Below are 20,521 nucleotides of genomic sequence, written 5' to 3' on the forward strand. Positions count from 1 at the left end.
CAACCCCAGTTTGTTGTTGTCATTTAGTCACTAAGTTGTGTCCAACTCTTTGCAACCCCATGGACTGCAGCACGCCAGGCTTCCCTGTCCTTCACTATCTCCCGGAGTTTGCTCAAACTCATGTCCATTTAGTCGGTGATGCCATCCAACCATCTCATCTTCTGTTGCCTCTTCTCCTGCTGCCCTCAATCTTGATCTTCCCAGCATTAAGGTCTTTACCAATGAATTGGCTCTTTGCATCAGATGGCAAAAATATTGGTGCTTCAGCATCAGTCCTTCCAATGAATATTCAGGGTTGATTTCCTTTAAGATTGACTGATCTGATGTCCTGGCTGTCCAAGCGGCTCTCAAGAGTCTTCTCCAGCACCACCATTCGAAAGCCCATTTTACAGATGGGGAAACTGAGGGTCAGAGGGATTAAGACACCTGCCCCAGGTGCAGTTCAAAGTCAATGGTAGAGCTGGGGTCAGAGGCCAGATCCGGCTGCTGCTAAGACCCAGGCTCTCAGCCACTGCACCCCTGCATCGTGCTGGTACTTGGGCAAATTGTCATCTTTTCAGTCCTCTCTCAGAGGGGCAGTCAGTTAAATTCCAGAATCAGATCCCACCCAGAAAACTGTGACTCTGTCTCTTATGCAGCCTTCCCCCTGCTCATCACTGGAGCCTCCAAATAAGGTGGGGCCCCAGAACCCTGCACACAAGAGCTGGAGGGCCTCTGGTCCCTTTACTGTGCAGATGGGAGACTGAGATACAAAGGTGGGCCTGTGTGGGGCCCACACTGGTCCTGTGGCGTCTGGAGGTGGGGCGGGCTCCCAGCCCCGTGCCCTTCCCAGGGTCCCATCCACCAGGCTCAGCCACCTCTGCTTTCAGGCTCCAAGCCCCCGGCTCAGACTCTCAGGTGCCCCTCTGCAGGGAGGGACCATGCACTAGTTCCACAGCCACCAGGTTTTCCCAGCAATGGCCCTGTTTGCCTCGATCTCGAGCAGGTTTCCGGGGCAGGAGCTGTGAGTGCCCGAGAGAGCTAGACACACAGCAGCCGCCATGCTCTCTAATCTCATCATCTGACAGCTGCCGTGCGTTTGCAGGGAGGCAGCTCTGTCTGGGGAACCGGAAGCACCCAGCAAGAGAAAACAGCCCCGTGAAGGATGCCAGCCACCAGCCTGGGAGCGGGCAGAACAGGAGGGTGTGGCCAAAGCTGAGACTTAACAGCACTGATGAGCTATTCCCTCCACCCCCAGGGATTTTCCAAGGAAGTGCCATCGACAGAGGTGATGACTTCCTCTTACTTGGCCCCCCAGGCAAGGGACACCAGCCTGAAGGCCTGAAGCCCGGACAGGGCCCCTCCCCACCCCCGTTTCACGGCTTCTGCCCCACTGGGCACCCGTGGATGAACCCCTTCAGCACTCTGGACCTTAGATCCCGCTCCAGAAAGAGATAATTACATTCCCCCCAATTCCAGCACCTTAAAGTTCTAGGGTTCTCTATCATCATCTGGAGACCCTGGAGTCTCCCAGTCTCCTCCACCGTCCACCCAGTTCCCACGGCCCAGAGCCCTGGGTCAGAGCTTGTGGGGATGTGCCAGCTTGGGAAAAGGAGCTCTAATCAGTCTTGACTCAGCCTGCCCAGAAGGAGGGCGGGGGACCCAGACCCAAAGACTTGGCCGATGGGCTGGGTGACCACGGGAGGGGCTGGCCTCAGACCCTGCCCTGCTTATAGAGGGATTCCAGGGTCTCTTGGAAGGAGACAGGGCTGGGGATGGCTGCCACAGCCCCCACCTGGGAAGACCCCTTTCCCCACAGAAAGACCCTGCAGTGGAGCTGGAACCTCAGCCCCACTGGCCAGAAGTGCAGGATGACTCTCCTCCCTAAAAAAAAAAACAAAAACTTAAACTGTATTTTATGACTGTTTATAAAGACAAACACAATCCAGGCTGGATTCATCTTCATCTAGTTATTATTCTTCACTTCTTTTCTTTTCCTCCTGATGGCAAAAGAAATTAAAATCAGAGCCCTGTCCAGCGGCCCTAAAAGGGTCATGGGCTCTGGGCCCTTGCCTGACGGAGAAGCAGCCCGGATGCTGGCCCCAGAGCCCAGCTGTGTTTCTCTCCTGCTCCCCTTGGCTGGCCAGAGGGGCTTTGCTTTCACAGATGCACACCCGCCGCTCCCTTGCTCATCCACCCAGCAACCAAGCGCTTCCAAGTCAGGAATAAGAAGCAGAGACGAAAATGAGACGATAGAAAGAGGGCTGAGTGGGGACTTCCCTGGTGGTCCAGTGGTTGCGAATCTGCCTTGCAGCGCAGGGGACGCAGGTTCAGTCCCTGGCTGGGGAACTAAGATCCCACATACTGTGGGCCAACTAAGCCCAAGCACCACAGCTACTGAGCCCAAACGCCGCAACTAGAGAAGCCCGTGCACCGCGACGAAGATCCTGCGTGCCACAGCTAAGATCCGATGCAGTCGAATAAATAAAAATCCCAAAAATAAAGAAGGAAAGAGGGCTGAGTGAACATCCATTTCAAGAGAAACCAGCAGGACAAAGGGAACTGAGGTCAGAGTAGTTTTAAAATCGTAGAAAGAGCATTGAGCTCTAGGGGGGATGCTGGTTGGGGGGCCTGGGGGCACTGGAGACTGCCATGTAGCCTGGTCACCAGCCACGTGACAATCACGCCGTCTCACTCTGCCACACCAGGCCCTTGTCACCTGGCACGGCCCCCTGTACACTGGGTATTTATTTCAATCGAGTCCTGAGTGAAGCACATTCTCATTAAATCTCTCAAGGACCTTGTGAATAAGCCTCTGTCATCAGCAGCCCCATTTTACAGATGAGGAACGCGAGGCTCAGGAAGGTAAATAACTTGGCCAAACAAGCAGCAGGCCCTGGACCTCGATCCGGGACTCTTGTCTGCCAAATGCCAGGCCCAGAGGGGAGAGGCTCTCGAAGGCTGGGCCACACATGCGGGCACTCCCTGGCAGGTCAGGGGAAGGCTACCCTCCTGTCTGTAACCCGCCCCCACCACCCCACACCGCACCAATAACTCCAAGAAGCCAGTTCCCAGCTGAACAGCAGGAAGTGGGCACAGTGCCCCTCCGTTCTCAGCCCTGCAAGGCTCCGGCAGCCTGGCCAGGAAGGCTGCACCACAGCTGCCACCCAGATGGGCAGGAAATTCGATTTCCCACCACCACTGCCAGGCCAGCTCTCCCCAGACACACAGGTGTTGGGCCACAGTCCACCCCGTCCCTGACCTCAAGGCCAGAGGTCACAGTGGCCCTGTGCCCCAGATGCCTATCTCTGGGGTGCCCGCCACCTCCCTTCTCTGACATGGGGAAATGGCCTCCAGACCAACAGCTGACAGGTGAAGGAACGGGATAAGGCAGGCGGGTCGGCCAGGGCCCCAAAGAAATAAGGCTTTGCTGAAAAGGAATCAGACACAGAACAAAGGATGACCGCTTGTAACAACGCCTAGGGCAGCTGTCCCTGGAGCACCTTCTCTGCCTCTCCAGAACCCACCGACTAATCACAGTGACAGTGCCATCTGTCAGAGCCCTTCTTGTCCAAGGCCTTTCCTATCTCTCACTCACACAACATCCACAGACATTTTGTAGGTGAGCAGCCCGAGGCTCAGAGTGGAGGAGCAACGTCCGAGCTCACCCTGCTGGGAGCATCAGGACCAAGTCCAGGGGCTAAAAAGCCCAGACCCTGGGTTCAGATTCTGCCACTGGCCAGCTGTGTGATCCTGCACCAGTCACTTAACCTCTCTGTGCCTCATTTTCCCATCTGTGAAGGATAAAGTGGAACCCATTGCAAAGGGCTGGCATGAGGATTACAGGTTAGTACACGAAACGTGCTTAGAGCTGGCCTTGCTAAGGGCAGATTTCAGGGAAGACTTATTATATTTTTATCATCAGGCCCTATGGCTTTCCACACCCACCGCACCCCACCCAAGAGCCCAGCCACACAGACAGGGAAAGTCTGAGCACATCATTCTCCTTAGAAACCTCTCACCGCCTCCTCAGGACAAAGCCCAGACTCCACCGGGCTCGCTAGCCCAAGGCCAGGAGCGACCCACAGCTGGGCAGCCGGCCGCCTCGGCCTCGCCCCGCCGCATCCTCGATGCCTCACTCTCTGCCTGGCTTCTCTTGCCTTGGGGAGAGCTGCACGTGCTGTTCTCTTTGCCTGGAACACTGTCCCCGCAGCTCATCACCTGACTGCTTCTGGGTTCAGGTAGACATCGTCTCCGCCAAGAAGCCTTCCCGGACTCCAGTGCTGGCTTAGCCCCCTTCTCTGGGCACAGGCTCCACGGACGCCACTTCCAATTACTCGGTACACTGAGCATTCTAATTGTCTGTTTACTGTCTCTCTTCTTGGCACCAAGGACAACACAAGGGCAGATGCGGTTGCATTCCCAACACAGGGTCTGGGGCACAGGGCCTGGCCACCAGGTGACCACGTGCTGGAGGATGGCAACGATGGAACAGATGAATGAACGCTAAAGGCACCCCCAAGTGTGGGAGGATCCCCAAGCCTGAGATGGCACCGTCTCCCCCAGGGCCAGACCCTCCTGATTGAGCCTCCCTCGGGAGCCCCCTGGCCATCCCACCCGGCCCACTCAAGCCCATTCCCCATTCTCCGCACTTCCCCCGAACTCTCAGCACCTGTCTTTCCCGTCATGGCCACAGCCGACCCTCAGAGCCCCATCCGTTCCAGCTCGGCCCTCCAAGGAGCTGTGCCCACAACTTCCGAGCAATTCCCAGCGCCCGGGATCCAGGCCTGGAACCAAGACCTCATGGCAATCACAGCCAAGGCCATGTCCCAGCCACAGAAGAATCCAGACTCCCCATCTGTAAAAGGGGAATAATCACTTCTCCATTTATTAAACACCCATGATGGGCCAAACCCAGTGCTAAACGTTATGTGTCTGATTTCATTGAACCCTCACAGCTACTCAACAAAGGAAGCAGTGTGGTCAGCTCCGCTTTGTTGTTTTTTAGTTGCCAAGTCGTGTCTGACTCTTTTGTGACCCCAGGGACTATAGCCCGCCAGGCTCCTCTGTCCACAGGATTTCCCAGGCAAGAATACTGGAGTGGGTTACCCTTTCCTTCTCCAGGGGATCTTCCCGACTCAGCGATCAAACTCACTTCTCCTGTATTGCAAGCAGATTCTTTACCGCCGAGGCACCAGGGAAGCCCCCAGTTCCATTTTACAGATGGGGAAACTGAGAGTCAATGACTTGACCAAAGCACACAGATGGTCAGTGATGGAGACAAGACTGGAACTCGGGTCTCAGGGATGACGATGCCCAAGCTGGAGCCAAACTGTTTCCATGGTGGGCAATGTCCCCTGCTTCCTGGGATTCTCACTCTTGAGGGGTCTCTCCCACCCACCATGTACCAGGGTTAGTCCATGTGACCTATAGGATATAATAGGTGATGGTATGTCATTTCCAAGACTGTGACTGGCTATAAAGACTGTAGCTTCCATCTTGGATTCTCTCTCTCTATCCCTCTCAACTCACTTTCTCTAGGAAAACCCAGGTCATGGGAAACCTTCTGGAGAAGCCCATATGGGTAAGGAACAGAGGCTTCCTGACAAAAGCCTCATAAATGAGCTTAGGGTGGCTCCTCCAGCCCCAGTCAAGCCTTCAGATGACCGCATCCCCGACAAATGTAAGAAGTGCCATCCCATGAAAGACCCTGAGTCAGAACCAGAATCCTAACCCTCCAGAACTGTGCATCAACAGATGCTCGCTGTTTTAAGCCACAGAGTTTCAGGGCAATTTGTTACACAGCAAGTGGTAATGCACACACCATCTCCTTCTAAAATCCCTACTCCACGTGCTCTGGATCCAAATGATGCAAATTCCCCGCTGGCAGGCTACAGGGTAGCATTCTCTCCTCCCTGCTCAGAGGTAGGGCAGGTGACAGAGCACGGGTGGGGACAAGCTGTACACTCACGTCCAACCTCCAGCCGGATTTCTGCAGAGGCGTCGCCCAACTCATTGACAGCTCGGCAGGTATAGACGCCAGCGTCCCTCTCACGAACCACCGGGATCCGCAGCATCCCAAAGCTGGAGTCCTCAGGGGCCAGAATCATTTCAAGATCCCCTGGACCAAAGATGAGAAAACATCAGGTAGGTACCCATGGTTGTCGCAGGAAGCCAGGGGATCAGGCTGCCTTCCTGACCCTGGGTTCCTGCAGCTCCACAAGGCTGGGACCTCAGAGGGGTGTGGGTGAGGTAAAGACTCCCTCCACCCCGCAATCAGGACCCCTATTGTTTAATGGGTACAGATTTTCAGTTTTGCTAAATGAAAAGAGTTCTGGTAATGGGTGGTGGTGATGGTTGTACAGCAATGTGAATATACCTAAAAACTGTTAAGATGGTAATGGATATGTTATGCACAGTTCACCACAATTAAAAAAAATTTCAAGTCAGCACCCCTGAGTCCAGTTCCCTGAGTCCCTCTGTTGGCCAAGCGTGAGTCTCAGCCTGCCCCCTTGCGTGTGACAGGTTCATTTCCCAAGAACACCTTGCCTGGGTCTCCCTCCTGGGTCCCCGCCCTCTGCCCAGGGGCAGACTGAGGCTCGGGTCAGCTCTGGGAGAAGCCCCCGCCCACTCCCCCAGTTCTGCCTCACTCATGCCTTATTCTCATTTCTCTTACTGTTCCCTGACTCCCACCCCTCCAGGCTCCTAAGGCCTGAGGGATCTCCCTGATTTTGAACCTTTTTTACAACTTAATTTCTTTGTTTTTAAAATTGTGGTAAATATACATAACACAAGATTTTACTGTTTTAAGCACTGAGTGTCCAATTCAGCAGGATCGCGTACATCCCCATGATCCATTCACAAAACTTTTTCATCTTCTCAAATGGAAGCCCTACTTATTAAACACTAACTCCCCATTTTCCCCTCCCCAAGCCCCTGGCATCCATCTTTCTCCTCTCTGTCTCTAAATTTGCACATACTAGGTATTTCTTATAAGAGAGCCCACTCAATTAAGTGGAATCATATAATATTTGTCCTTCAGTGTCTGGATTATTTCACTTAGCATCATGTTTTCAAGGTTCATCTATGTTGTATCAAAATTGCATTCTTTTTTTCCAAATAAGAAAATCTTTTTATTTTTTAAGTTTTTACTACTTAAATACCCCATACTAGAGCAAATGTTTCTGAAAATGTCACAGATAAAAGATTTTTTTCTTCATTTGGCCAATTAGAAGTAGGGGGAAATTTCTACACAATAGTTGCTATGGGCCTGATTTTTTTTCCAATTTTTTTCTGTTTGTCATGGGAGTCAAATTAAGAAAAAATTTAATTATGGTTTAAAAACTCATAAAATTTATTATCTTAATCATTTTCAAGTGTATAGTTCAATGGTAACTATATTCACATTGTTGTATAACTTGAATTTCATTCCTTCTTAAGGCTGAATAACATTCCAAGGGGTAGTGTGTGTCTGTGCTCAGTCGTGTCCGACTCTTTACGACCCCATGGACTGTAGCCCACCAGTCTCCTCTGTCCATGGGATTTTCCAGGCAATACTGAACTGGGTGGCCACTGCCCTATCCAGAGAGGATTTTCCTGATCCAGGGATCAAACTGGCATCTCTGGCATCTCCTGCATTGGCAGGCAGATTCTATACCACTAGTACCACCTGGGAAGCTGTTCCACTGGGAGATCCCCCTTTAAAAAGGCAGCTCCTGGGCTGGGCTGGTAGAGCTCCCACCACGCCCTGAGGAAGGAGTCCCGAGGCCTCTGCCGCCACTAGCTGGTCACCACAGACAAAATGCTCAAACTGAGCTAACACTGACTGTCAGTGTCGAGGTGAGGCTCTGCTGAGATCACAGACAGGTACTGCCAAGGCTGGGGTGTGTCTGGGTGGGAGGAGGCTGTGCTTGAGAAGGAGTCCAGGGTCCTTCCCTGAAAAGTCCGAGGCAGGAGCCCCGGGACCCAGGTCCACTGGTGTGGGCGCAAGAGCGGCTCCTGTCGATCAAACTCCGGCTCAGGGTCCAACACACAGAAAACCCTCTACACCCACTAATTCAGAAAAGCCTCACAACAGAACGCTCACCACGACTGCCAGCTCTCTGATAATCACAACATCTTCATCACCACCATTAAGGACACTGAGCCCAGGCCGTGGGCCAGGCTCGTTCTAAACAATTTGCACATATGGACTCACTTAATCCTCACACAACCAACCTATCTCAGAGAATCCCCTGGTGGGCCAGTGGCCGGGACCTCGAGCTCCCAACGCAGGGGGCTCGAGTTCGATCCCTGGTCGGGGAGGGGGATCCCACCTGCCACAACCAAAGAGCCAGTGCGCAGCAACTAAGACCGGATGCAGCCAAATAAACAAGACAATGTTAGGGAGAAGACAAGCTGCCTCTGATTGCCCAGCTAAGGAAGCAGGCTCACAGATGCCAAGCCACTTGTCCGAGGCCACTCAGGGGGGCAGAATTCAAATCTGGGTCTACTCCAAATCCTGCTCCTGATCACAGAGCCAGTCTGCATCAGCTATACGGATACTGGGCTAGGGGCAACGGGGGCTGCTCGGAACAGTCCACTCTCCCCAGACACCCCATTCCAAGTGCCCCCATGACCGTCCTGGAAAGCTGATTCTCCAGGGCCCCCAGCAGGACACCTCTGCAGGCCCCTCTCCCCACCCAATCCATGTACCTCGATACCAGATGACCCGGGGCGGGGGCACCCCGGTCGCCTCGCACGCCAGCACTGCCTCCTCCCCTTCGGCAGCCAGTACCACGCCATTTACAGCCGACACGGATGGTGGGTCTGTGTGGGGAGCAGAAGGGGAATCGGGGACCAGGCCACAGACTCCCTAGAGCGACGGTGCCGTTCTCCCAGCTGGGGGAGGTGCAGAGGGCCCAGGGTGGGGCTAAGCACCTGCCTCCTCCCCACCCCCCACCAACCGGGACAGTCACCCCTAGAAAGATGCAGCCTCGGCCAGTTTTTAAATAGCCAGTTACTCCCAGGACTAAACTTCCTTCTTGTCCTCTTTGAACCTGGCATAAAAGGTGAGTTCTAAAATGCCCCACAGGGGCTGTCTGCCGCTCCCTGGCCTGACTCCAGCCAGCCTCCTGCTCCTTGCAGACCCTTGGACACCCCAGGGGCCGTTCCTACCTCGAGGCTTTTGCCCCACCCTGTCTCTCTCCCTGAAATGCTGTCCCCATTCCCGTCTGGTACAAGGGTTTGACCCTGTGTGTGCATTTCCTTCTCTGCCCAGCTACACGTCGCTCCATCACACCACCCTGCTCTGTGCTCGTCCCATACCTTCACCATCTGAAAGTACCTTATTTATCTGCTTGCATGTTCTGCTTTCTGCTTCCCCATTAGAATATAAGCTCTACCTGGTCAGGGATCCTGTGTTCATTATTATATCCCTGTGCCTGCCACACAGTGGATATTCTTAAGTATCTGTGGATGGGAAAGAGGAAGGGAGGGAGGGGGGAGGCAGGACTGGGAACCGTCTCCTGCAGATGCCCTTGACCCACGTACCTGTATAGTAGAGGGTGACCGTCTCTTCATCTCTGCCAATCTCATTAGCAGCCTGGCAGCTGTAACTCCCAGCATCCTCTGGGGCCACCCCCTGAATGATCAAGGTTCCCTGGGCATCCACACGGACTCTGGAGTTGTGCCATGAAACGTGTTCAACAGGAAGGGGCCAGTTAGATTGGGTCGCATGGGGTTGCCCCAGTCATTATTAAAAGCAGATTAATTAACAACATCACCGGTGACACCATTTTACACTGACTGCTTGCTCTGTGCCAGGCTCTGGGTTCATCACTTTTTATGTTCCTTTTCATTCATCGGGCTCAGAAAGGTAAGGTGACCTGCCCAGGAGCACACAGCCTGAATGGCAGAGGCAGAATGCAAGCACAGGTCTACCGGATTCTGCAGCTGGAACTCCTGACCCCAGAGCCCACATGAGGCATCGCTATGTTTCCCAAATGATCTCACTCCTGAGTCTCAAATCATCAGGAAGAAGGCGGGGCAAATGCCACGCCCCCATTTGCTACAGTTAAGAAGACTGAGGCCCAGAGAGGTTCCTATGGCCCTCACCTGCTATGCTCCGGCAGGGTGCGGCCCTCGCGGTTCCAGGAGATGTGGGGTGCAGGGTATCCGGAGGCCGAGCAGTGGACCCTCACCTCCATGCCCTGGGAGAAGTGCTGTGACCTGGTGTGGATGCTGACCTGCGGGGCCTCTGGAGGTCAAGGAGTGGACAGGTGGGGAGGAGCTTGTCAGAGCAGCCGTGTGGTCACAGGCACCCAGCCTGGGCCTCCTGCTCCTCCCCGCAGCCACAGACAGCGGAGACACGGGAAGGAAGGGCCCCGAGGCACCTGCATCCTTGGGAGAGGCTTCTCGGGGAACCGGGCTTGACCAGGCAGCCCCCAGGCCCATCCCCAGGCCACACGGGGACCCGAATTCCCTATAGCCCCTGGTGGGAGCCTTGAGCTCCCTGAATTTCTGCTCTGAGCTGAGCCCCTCCCATACCAGCAGCCTCGATATGGCCTCAGAATCTTTCTCAACACACTCTAAGCAGCCAATCCAGAGTCATTGGCACAAGAAGAAATTTGTTCCAACACACTCACTTTTACACTTGGGGGAGATAGTTTCCTAGAGGAGCAGGATCCGTTTAAATCCTGAGGGGACCTAAATCCTAGGTGAGTACCTAATCCAGGCACTAACCCTCTGGACGTGTTTCCTCTCACTGCCTCCTCCACCCCCAGCTGGTCGGTGCTACCCGAACCCTGCCAAACACATCTGATCTCTGGGCTTCCAGAAGTTTCTGGTGTCCCATCTCTGTCCTGCATATCAAGAGGGCTGGACAATGGAAGTGCTCAATGGCCTGGAAAGAGGACAGGACACAGTGAAATTGGCTTGGCTGGCAGCAGTAGAAATTTAGGTTAAATATGAGGATGAACTTCCCAACAGTGCCAAACCACGACACTTAGGCTGGGAGGTTATAGAATCCTCTTATTCCAGAGGTTGAGAAAATGCTGGAAGGGCTGATGCTGTCTGCCAGAGCTGATGTCTGAGCAGAGGGATGGACAGATGGGCTCCTGGAGAAATGCCAGGTAGTGAGCAGCCTCACCTCGCACCAGGAGCCAGACAGATGCCCTCGTGACTCCATTGGAGTTGCTGGCCATGCACTGGTACCGCCCGCCGTCGCTGGGGGTGGTGTTCCTGACCTCCAGGGATAGGTCGGCCAGCTGCCTGACTCTGCCCGTCGAGGCCGACAGGACTCTCCAGTCCCGGACCCAGGTCAGGTTGTAGGGGGCCTCGCCCAGGACCAGGCAGGACAGGATGGCGGTCTCTCCGGGGGACACGGTCACATTGGGGACAGGGACCAGCTGCGGCGGGGGGTCTGCAGGAACAGGAGCACAGGGGGCACTGAGGGGTTGGCACGGGGAGGGGGACATCCTGCAGACCCTGGTGGTGTCCAGACCCCTGAGTCCACTGTCTCCCCCAGCAGAGCAGTTCATCAGCATCTGCTCACCATGCCCGGACAATGCCACCCCACGGTCATCTCACACCAGCCAGGGGCTCTGTGTGTGTGTGTGCTTGTGTGTGTGTTCACGCATGTGCGCCTTATTTCCATACAACAGCCAATGGCAAAATTTAGCAAGAGTTAGCCCATTCTTCAGGGCTTTCCCAGTGGCTCAGTGGTGAAGAATCTGCCTGCCAATGCAGGAGACGTGGGTTCAATCCCTGGGTCAGGAAGATCCCCTAGAGAAGGAAATGGCAACCCACTCCAATATTCCTGCCTGGAAAATCCCGTGGACAGAGGAGCCTTGCAGGCTCCAATCCATGGGGTTTCAGAGTCAGACACGATGTAACGACTAAAATAAACAAACAACCCAAACTTCACACTCTTTGAGGCAATAATTCCACGAGTGTACATGCTCAGTCATTAAATTGTGTCCGGCTTTTTTGTGACCTCATGGACTGTAGCCTGCCAGGCTCCTCTGTCCATGGGATTTCCCAGGCAAGAATACTGTAGCAGGCTGCCATTTTCTTCTCCAGGGGATCTTCCCAACCCAGAGACTGAACCAGTTTCTCCTGCATCGGCAGACAGATTCTTTACTGCTGAACCACCTGGGAAGCCCCAATAATTCCGCACTGGTGGATGAAGCCTTGGAAATTACCCTCAACTGGAAAAGAGTAACAAGTACAGAGCTATTCTCTATACAAACAGCAGCAAATGTGGACTAAGGAAGGCCACTGTCCCCAAAGAAGAAAGAGCTTAGGAACACTCAATAAGAAAAAACTCTCAATAAGAAAAAACCATTAAGAAGTGACAACTCAGAGACCACCTAACCAGGGACAGTCTGCAGGACCTGCAGGAAAAAAGCTGGGTCCACATGCCAATGACCATGATGTTCAATGGGGAAATCTGACTCCGGACTTCAAATCAGGTTGTTGTAAGTACGTAGGATATTATCCCATTTTTCTGAAAATGCACGCATGGATAAAGGTCCAAAAAGAAGTAAAGCAAAACGCTGTCAAAGTCATCTCTAGAGTGGAGGGGTCACAAGTCATTTCCATCTTTTCTGTTGGCTTATATTTTCCAGTCTTCTTACAGGGAGCATGAGTGATTTTGAGTGAGTCTAGGAATGTAGAGTGACTGATCCCTCTATGTTCATTGGGTCCCTTTTCTTCAAGGCAGCTTTGTTGTTTAGTTGCTAAGCTGTGTCCGACTCTTTTGCAACCCCATGAGCTGTAGCCGGCCAGGTTCCTCTGTCCATGGGATTTTTCCAGGCAAGAATACTGGAGTGGGTTGCCATTTCCTCCTCCAGGGGATCTTCCCAACAGGGATTGAACCCGTGTCTCCTGCATTGGCAGGTGGATTCGTTACCACTGAGCCACTGGGAAAGCCCATCAAGGCAGCTTAGATTCATTATTTTAAAAATAAAGCCAATTTCATTGTAAGACGATCTGTGGCATTTCCAGCCTTCCTGAGTTCAGTGCTGCCATCGTGGCAGGATCTGGAGGCATTAAGGGTTTGGGATGAGATGGACGGTGGCCCTTGTAAGGACCTGGGGGCTGACCAAGAAGTCAAGTGGGTGGGATTGAGGCTGGGGACTGGGAGGCAGAGCCCGAGCTGGGGTTCTCAACCTTCCTGCAACCACAGGCCATTCGTGGGGCAGACAGTCCAAACCGGAGGCCAGCAGGCAGGTGCAGTGTGGGCATCGGGCTCTGGATGACAGACGGTCCCCAGCAGCTGGCTGGCACACTCACCCACAGATGGAGAAAGCCTGGGAGGCAATCCTACAGGGAAGAGTCAGGACGGGCCCAGGGGGACAGACCTGTGACGACGATCTGAGCCTTTGCTCGTCCGGTCCCAGCCTGGCTGACTGCCGTGCACTCATACGTGCCTTCTTCGGCCTTGGAGGCCCGTGGGATCTCCCAGCTGCTGTTCCCTGACTCCCTGCAAACACAGGACAGCTGGAGACACACAACCGCACTGCCTCCCATCAGGGTCCCCTGGCCTCATCCAGGCCTCCAGATGGGGGCTTGACCCCCTGAATCTTGTCCAGAAGGAGGCCCCAAGTCCTCTCGGAGACTTGGAAAGAAGAGATAGGCAGCTAAGGACATGCAAATCCCAACGATATGCTGTGTGACTCTGAGAAAGCCCCTTCCTCTCTCTGAGCCCCGGACTTCCAACCATAAGAGGGAAGGTCTCAGAGGGTCCTTCCCGCACTGACCAGCACAGAGCCGGGCCTTCACAGGTTGCGTTTTCAGAATCTGAGAAAGGCCTACGGCTCCTCCAAGGAGTGATGGCCCAGCAGCAGTGGGAGCCTCAGGGACCCACTCTCCCCCAACCCTGGCCAAGCTGGGAGGTGCCCAGCAGGACGACCAAGGTCCCACATGTGCCACCCACCCCCCCTTAGGTCCCTCCAGGGCATCAGGTCCCCAGGAGCCCTGGGACTAGGGACAATGGGCAGCCCTGAGCCACTCACCAAAAGCGCCTCTCCTCACCCAGCCTGGCTCCGTCCCGCCGCAGCTGTAGCCGGAAGGGGAGGGCGCTGTGCACAGAGCAGGAGACCTGCAGGGGCTGGTGTAGGTAGCCGTGGATCCTGGGGGGCATGCTGACCAGGGGGGCACCTGTGGGCAAGGACTAGCACTCAGGATTCCTCCCTGCCCTCACCCCGTCAGCCTGCCCTCGACACACCTAGCAACACAGAGACCCACAAGGATGACCCAGGGGCCAGAAGGCAGGGCTTCAATCTCTGGCTTCACCATCCGGTGGCCACTGAGAACAGGGGGCATCACCTCCCTAAGCCTCAGTTTTCACCTCTGTAAAATGGGTTAATGGCATTACTGACCTCATCGAGTTGTGGTGAGCTGCTGGTGAAAGATGGTGAGTGGGAAGCCCTTGGCACACACATGTGGCAGGGCCAACTCCTTCCATGAAGACTCATAGGGGTTTTACAGTTTGTGCCACCATTGTGTCAATTGTGTGGGAGACAGATAAGTCGAACCAGCCCTCAAATCTGATGAAATGCTCCCCAGACGGGACTCTCCAGGGGCCTGGGGAGGGCTGTGCATCGCTCGCCCTGCCTGCAGGGTCAGTTTTACTCACAAGCTGTGGGCGGGAAGCCTTTTTTTTTTAATTTAAAAATCAGCCTAGTTGGAGCATGGCTGTGAATACAGAGCTCACACACATTTTCGAGATAAAATAAGAGATTTCCATGTAATCTCACAGCTTCGGATGAGCCTCTGGGGACCCCCATCAGACGCCACTGCCTCCTCCCACCTGACCCCGGCCTTGGGGTGACACATAGTCTTTCCTTGCCTTTTGGAGTCACTTCAGGGGAAACGCCTGAGAACTGACCCCTGGGGTCAGTCTTGGGCCATCCATGCCTCGCTGGGCTTGTGGGGAACCCCTGCACTGCCCTCTCCTTCATCCCCCCCCAGAGATGCTCCGAGGGTGAGACAATGGGCCAGACCTCCTCTGAGCACAGCGCTGGGGGTGGGAGGGCGGTGGTGACATCATGTTACGGGCTCCCTGCCACTTCCCAGGGGAGAGGGGTGTCGGACCATCCAGCCACGTCCTCAGCTGTGCGCGCGACAGCCGCGACTCACCCCCACACACTGGAAGCCTCTGGCTCCCTCTTCCTTGAGCTGAAAGAAGCCCAGGGACCCCTGGGCCCCACCACCCCCACGTCTCCAAACCCAGAGTCTCTTGCTCCCAATCAAACTCCCAGCCTCTCAGACCTAGAAGGTGGGGGGAGCGGCAACCTCTCCCCCCAAAACTACATCCTTCCCCCACTCCACCCCTATCCTTTCTTTAATCTAGAGCTGACATGGAGACCAAAGGCCAGAACTTAACTCCCCAGCTCTGGGAGCCATCTGAGAAAAGAGGAGAGAGAGATAGAGGCTTCTTTAGTCCCCCTACTGAGATTCCTGCCTGAAAATGCCTCCTGAAAGCTGCAAAGGCCAAGGCAGGAGGAGCCCCAGGGGCCACAGCTGGGGAGTAGAGGCTGGGAGACTGAAGGAAGGGGTCCCAAGCCCCCAGCCCTGCGATGCCCTGTCCCACTCAGGTCCTCAAAGTCCCCCACCTCACCACGGGCATCTCACACCCTCTCTGCATCCCTAAGTGGCCAGGGGAGGCTGAGACCCCCAGCACTGTTGGTGTGGGATGTCAGTGTCACCCGCCTCTGAGCTCCTCCTGGGTCACTACCAGCGGAGTGGGAAGGGGGCAGGAGGAGGGAAGCAAGCCCAGTAAGGAGGCTGGTGCCCAGTGATCTCAGACCCCACTCCCCAGGACCAGAGGCAGATCTGGAAAGCCAAAGATGCTGCCTTGCCCTCCGGGAGCCTCCAGCCTGGATGCCAAGACCTCTGGGACACACGGGAAACCAGCAAAAGCCACACACGTGGGAAACAGCACAACACGACCAAAGGTGGGGACACAAGACGACTCATGCCTACAGTGCCATCACAGCGCCAGCAGCCACGAGGAGGGGTGTGGTTCATGGTTCCTACATCCTGGGTACAGCCTCTGAGCATCTAAGAGCCGTCCTGTCTGTTACGTACACTAGCTTATGCAACCCTCCAAGCAACCCTGTGAAATCAGTGGTCTCAGTTCCCCAGCAATAAAATGGGGACCATCTCAGAGCTGGTGTAAGAACACAGGGAGGTCAGCTAGGTGCCCTGTGATGACCTGGGACGGAGGTGGGGGAGGCCAAGAGGGAGGGGATACATGTATACATATAGTTGATTCCTGTTGTTGGACAGCAGAAACTAACACTGCATTGTAAAGCAAATAAACTCCAATTTTAAAAAATGAAAAAAAAGATGTTTATACAGAAGAAGGTAAATGAAGAAATTTATTACTATTTTGGTAACCTTGGGCTTCCCTGGTGTCTCAGACAGTCAAGAATTTGCCTGCAATGCAGGAGACCGAGGTTTAATCCCTGGTTCGAAAGATCCCCTGGAGAAGAGAATGGCTATCCAATCTGGTATTCTTGCCTGGAGAATTCCATGGACAGAGGAGCCTGGTGGGCCATGGTCCATGGGGTTGCAAAGAGTCGGACATAACTGAGCGACTAACACTTCACACTTCACTTCTTCAAGATCATTTCAAAATCAAAAGTTTGAAAAGATAGATTTTGCAAGGAGCATGCAAGGGATTATAAAAAGAAACCCTTTAGACCAGGAAGGGGGAGAAAAGGGGAACTAGTGTAAGCATTTAATGAACAAATGCATGGCAAGTTCTTGGCCCAGGATTGTCCCATGAGACATGCTCAAAATGGTGATTAGGTTAGTGTTACCATCGTTATGAAGATGACAGTAATTATGATTATGCAAGGGCATACCTATATTCACTGTCCTGCCCACTGTTGTGTCTACAGTTTGTAGAACCATGACTGATACAAAGTGAATGTTGAATGCACAGGAGGATGGATGGATGGATAGATGCATGGATGGATTTATGGATGCATAGACGACTTTGCAGTAAACCCTGGAGCTGAAAACTGCATCTGAAGCATCTCAGTATTCGGCATAATGTATTGCAGAGCCTGCAGTTTAATGAATAAATATTTCCTAATCTAATTGAATCAGAAAGCCTTCCAGGGAGAAATGAGCCTCCAAGGGAGCCAGGGAGCTGGGGGTGGTAGGAGTCAATTACTCACCTGGAGTCACCCCATGGTAGGAAACTCCAGAGACACGGAGGAGAGGGTTTCCCTCATGGTCCTGGCCCTTCACCTTGAGGTAGAAACGCTCCTGGGGGCTGTGGAAGGGCGGCCCACCCCACAGCTGGTGGGTTGATCCGTTGGAGAGGGGCTGCGTGGGCAAAGTCAGGAGGGACCGCCCTGAGCTGTGTGAGAGCTCCACTGAGTCCAGGCGGCCGGGCACCCGCAGGCCTGTGGAGTTGATCACCAGGGAGATGGGCACTCCTGCAGAGGAAAGGGCGGGGAAGGAGGTGCTGGCATCTGTGCTGGGCTCCACGAGGCTCCCCAAGCAGGGGCCCCACCCCAGGGCCATGGTTAGGGACCCAGGCTGCTTGGTCCACCTTCACCCATTCCCTCACCTTCTCTTCCCTGGGTCAAGGAATGCTGGGTGGGACAAGGAGAGAAGGGGGGTTGCTACTGTCCGTGGTCCTGAAATACCACTCTCCTCCGGCCCATGGCTTCCCATGATTGCATCACCTCTGCTCTGCAGACTGGGGCGCTCACAGAGCAAAACTGAGAAAGGGCACCCTCCCATCCCCCCGTTAGGTGTTGGCTGTCAGCCGACAGGCTCTGGGACCGGCCGAGGTGAGATACACACCCCAGTCTGGGGATGCTGACTGCCTGCTTGACTTTCCTGTGGTTTCCCTTCCCATCTCATTGGAAATGTACTTTCCACACTATCCCAGGAAAGCCAGCACTGGGCTTGGGTTTCATAATCTTCTAAGTTGATTTGGAAACTGTTAGGTCTCTCCCTTTTCAGATAGCTATTCTTTTTTTTTTGCCTCTCTCTCTCTCTGATCATAAACTGGGAACCAGAGGATGTGGTAGACATGATCCACGAAATGCCTTCCATCTTTTGAAAAAAATATCAAACAGTCTAGAAAGGGCATGTACAAATCTAGAAGTCCAGATTTCTTTGGAAAATCAAGTGTGTCAGTGCTGGGCTTCCTTCCCATGTTGCAATAACCAGCCAAAGGCACGTAGCCGCTGCTCCCGTGGCCCAGCCCCCACTGTTCAGCTAGCTGCAGCCTCCCCCACTCCCTGGTGCCCTGGGGTCAAGTGCCAATCCTTATTTATCATTTGCGATTGCCCTGCTGTTTTTCTCGCTTTTAAAAAATGTCTTGGATGGAGCCACATCTTTATCAAAAGCAGAAACCAAAGAGGGTCACATATGGCCCCCATTCCCCTCTCCCACGGGGGACCGTCCCTGAGGACCGCTCTGCTTTCAAACTCTCCCCCGCCACCTCCATAGCACTTCGCTTAGGATTTCTCATCCCTCTTGGCTTTCGAATGGGAGTTAAGTTTCTTTGCCTCCCTCCCACCTCCTTGCTGTTGGCAAAAACAAACCCAGAATGAACAAGCGGCCCACTTTTCATTTTGAAGATATCACTGCTGGTCCTGGCAGGGAAACCCATAAGGGCTGACAAGAATGACAAATGTCAGAGGACATACAGACTCAAAAGAAAGCTCTAAGGGCCCAGCACACACCACCTGGGGGCCACTACTCAGTGGTCCAGAGTTATCCTGACCTGGCCTTGTTGTTATTCAGTCCCTGAGTCCCACTCTCTGTGACCCCATTGACTGCAGCACGCCAGGCTTCCCTGTCCTTCACTGTCTCCCAGAGTTTGCTCAACCTTGTGTGCATTGAGTCCATGATGCCATCCAACCATCTCATCCTCTGTCACCCCCTCCTCCTCCTGCCCTCAATCTTTTCCAACACCAGAGTCTTTTCCAATGAGTTGGTTCTTCACATTAGGTGGACAAAGTATTGGAGCTTCAGCATCAGTCCTTCCAGTGAATATTCAGGGTTGATTTCCTTTAGGATGGACTGGTTTGGCCTCCTTGCATCCAAGGGACTCTCAAGAGTCTTCTCCAGAATCGCAATTTGAGAGAACCAATTCTTTGGTGATCAGCCTTTTTTATGGTCCAACTCTCACTTCCATACATGACTACTGGGAAAATCATATTTTTGACTATATGGACCTTCGTCAGCAAAGTGATGTCTCTGCTTTTTAATATGCTCTGACCTATTCCCTCCCATCTCTCTGTTCAGCTGGTCCCAGCAAAACCCTCCAAATGGCCCCATGGCAAGAGACCATATTTCTGAGCCCTGATGCTGGGAAAGATTGAAGGCAGGAGGAGAAGGGGGTGACAGAGGATGAGATAATTGGATGGCATCACTGACTCAATGGACATGAGTTTGAGAAAACTCCAGGAGATAGTGAGGAACAGGGAAGCCTGATGTGTTGCAGTTCATGGGGTCGCAAAAAGCTAAGACACGACTTAGCCCCCGAACAACAGCTTGATGTTCACTGGAAGAAGTGAGGCTCTAGACAGACAAATCTTGACAAAGAGAAAGGGAAAGGAGGGTAAGGGGGACAGCCTGAGCTCGTGGAGGCCTTGGGGGACAGAAAGGAAGTTCTAAAGGCAAACGGTCCCAGGGTCACCCTGGCTGGAACCCACAGAGTGGGTGCTAGCCCTGGGTGCAGTTCACTGTGATGTGAGAGAGGCTGGACCAACCCCTGCGAGCCCGCTCCATAGTCACAGGCTCATAGCTACCCCCCGGAACTGCACCCCCCCCATTCCCAAAGGTGAGCCCCACCCTTGCAGAAGGCAGCCTTGCATCGCCCCAGGGCCTGGAGCACCATACCTTGCAGGGGCCACTCGATGGTGTGGTTGAGGTCCAAGGATGGCTGAGTGGAGAAGCCAGCTCGGAAGTCGATGTTGCTGATGCCAGTGATCCTGACTGAATGGCGGCCACTGCTGTAGACCTAGCCCAGGCCCAGGCTCACGTCAACGGGGTGTCTGACCCCAGCCCCGCAGCTCCAGGTGGGAGGTGGCTGACCTGACCCAGCCGGGAGTCAGCAGCTGGAATTCTCCCGCCTTTGCAGATTTGTAGGTAACTCAGCTGCTCCCTGGGGACCCAGCACGATGCTCCCCCATTGAAGAGGAAGAAACCAGCTGCAGCACTGCCTGAGCGGGACTCTCAAAGCGGCCCTGCCGTTCCTGCTCCCCACCCCCGACATCCACAGGTCCCCTCTGTCCCGCTGCACATCTAACCCCTGCCTTGCCTTCCCCATTGGCACGAGAGCTCTCGGCCCAAAGATGCTCAGAACCTGAAGAACAGCAGTGCGTGCAGCGCCCATCACTGTGCCTGGCACCCAGGTGCTGTTGGTTTAGTCGCTTAGTCGTGTTTAACTTTTTGCAACCCCATGGACTGTAGCCCACTGGGCTCCCCTGTCCATAGCATTTCCCAGATGAGAATACTGGAGTGGGTTGCCATTTCCTTCTCCAGGGGATCTTCCCCACCCAGGAATTGAATCTGCATC

At 54.1% G+C, this 20,521-nt stretch overlaps 1 protein-coding gene across 1 annotated transcript in view; it reads right to left on the reverse strand.

Annotated features, from left to right (window-relative positions):
- HMCN2 (hemicentin 2) overlaps positions 1-20,521 on the reverse strand; it is a 170,601-nt gene that overhangs the window by 112,297 nt on the left and 37,783 nt on the right. The window contains exons 7-15 of the mRNA XM_081594769.1: positions 19,843-19,963; positions 17,154-17,417; positions 13,977-14,121; positions 13,323-13,444; positions 11,108-11,380; positions 10,075-10,216; positions 9,511-9,638; positions 8,674-8,787; positions 5,951-6,100 (exon numbers count right to left, since the gene is read on the reverse strand). Of these exons, the coding sequence (XP_081450895.1) occupies positions 5,951-6,100; positions 8,674-8,787; positions 9,511-9,638; positions 10,075-10,216; positions 11,108-11,380; positions 13,323-13,444; positions 13,977-14,121; positions 17,154-17,417; positions 19,843-19,963 (1,459 nt within the window). The remainder of the gene's footprint in view (positions 1-5,950; positions 6,101-8,673; positions 8,788-9,510; positions 9,639-10,074; positions 10,217-11,107; positions 11,381-13,322; positions 13,445-13,976; positions 14,122-17,153; positions 17,418-19,842; positions 19,964-20,521) is intronic.

Source organism: Giraffa tippelskirchi, chromosome 4 (genome assembly GCF_054371585.1).
Source record: "Giraffa tippelskirchi isolate mGirTip1 chromosome 4, T2T-mGirTip1v1.2.pri, whole genome shotgun sequence".
NCBI lineage: Eukaryota > Metazoa > Chordata > Mammalia > Artiodactyla > Giraffidae > Giraffa > Giraffa tippelskirchi.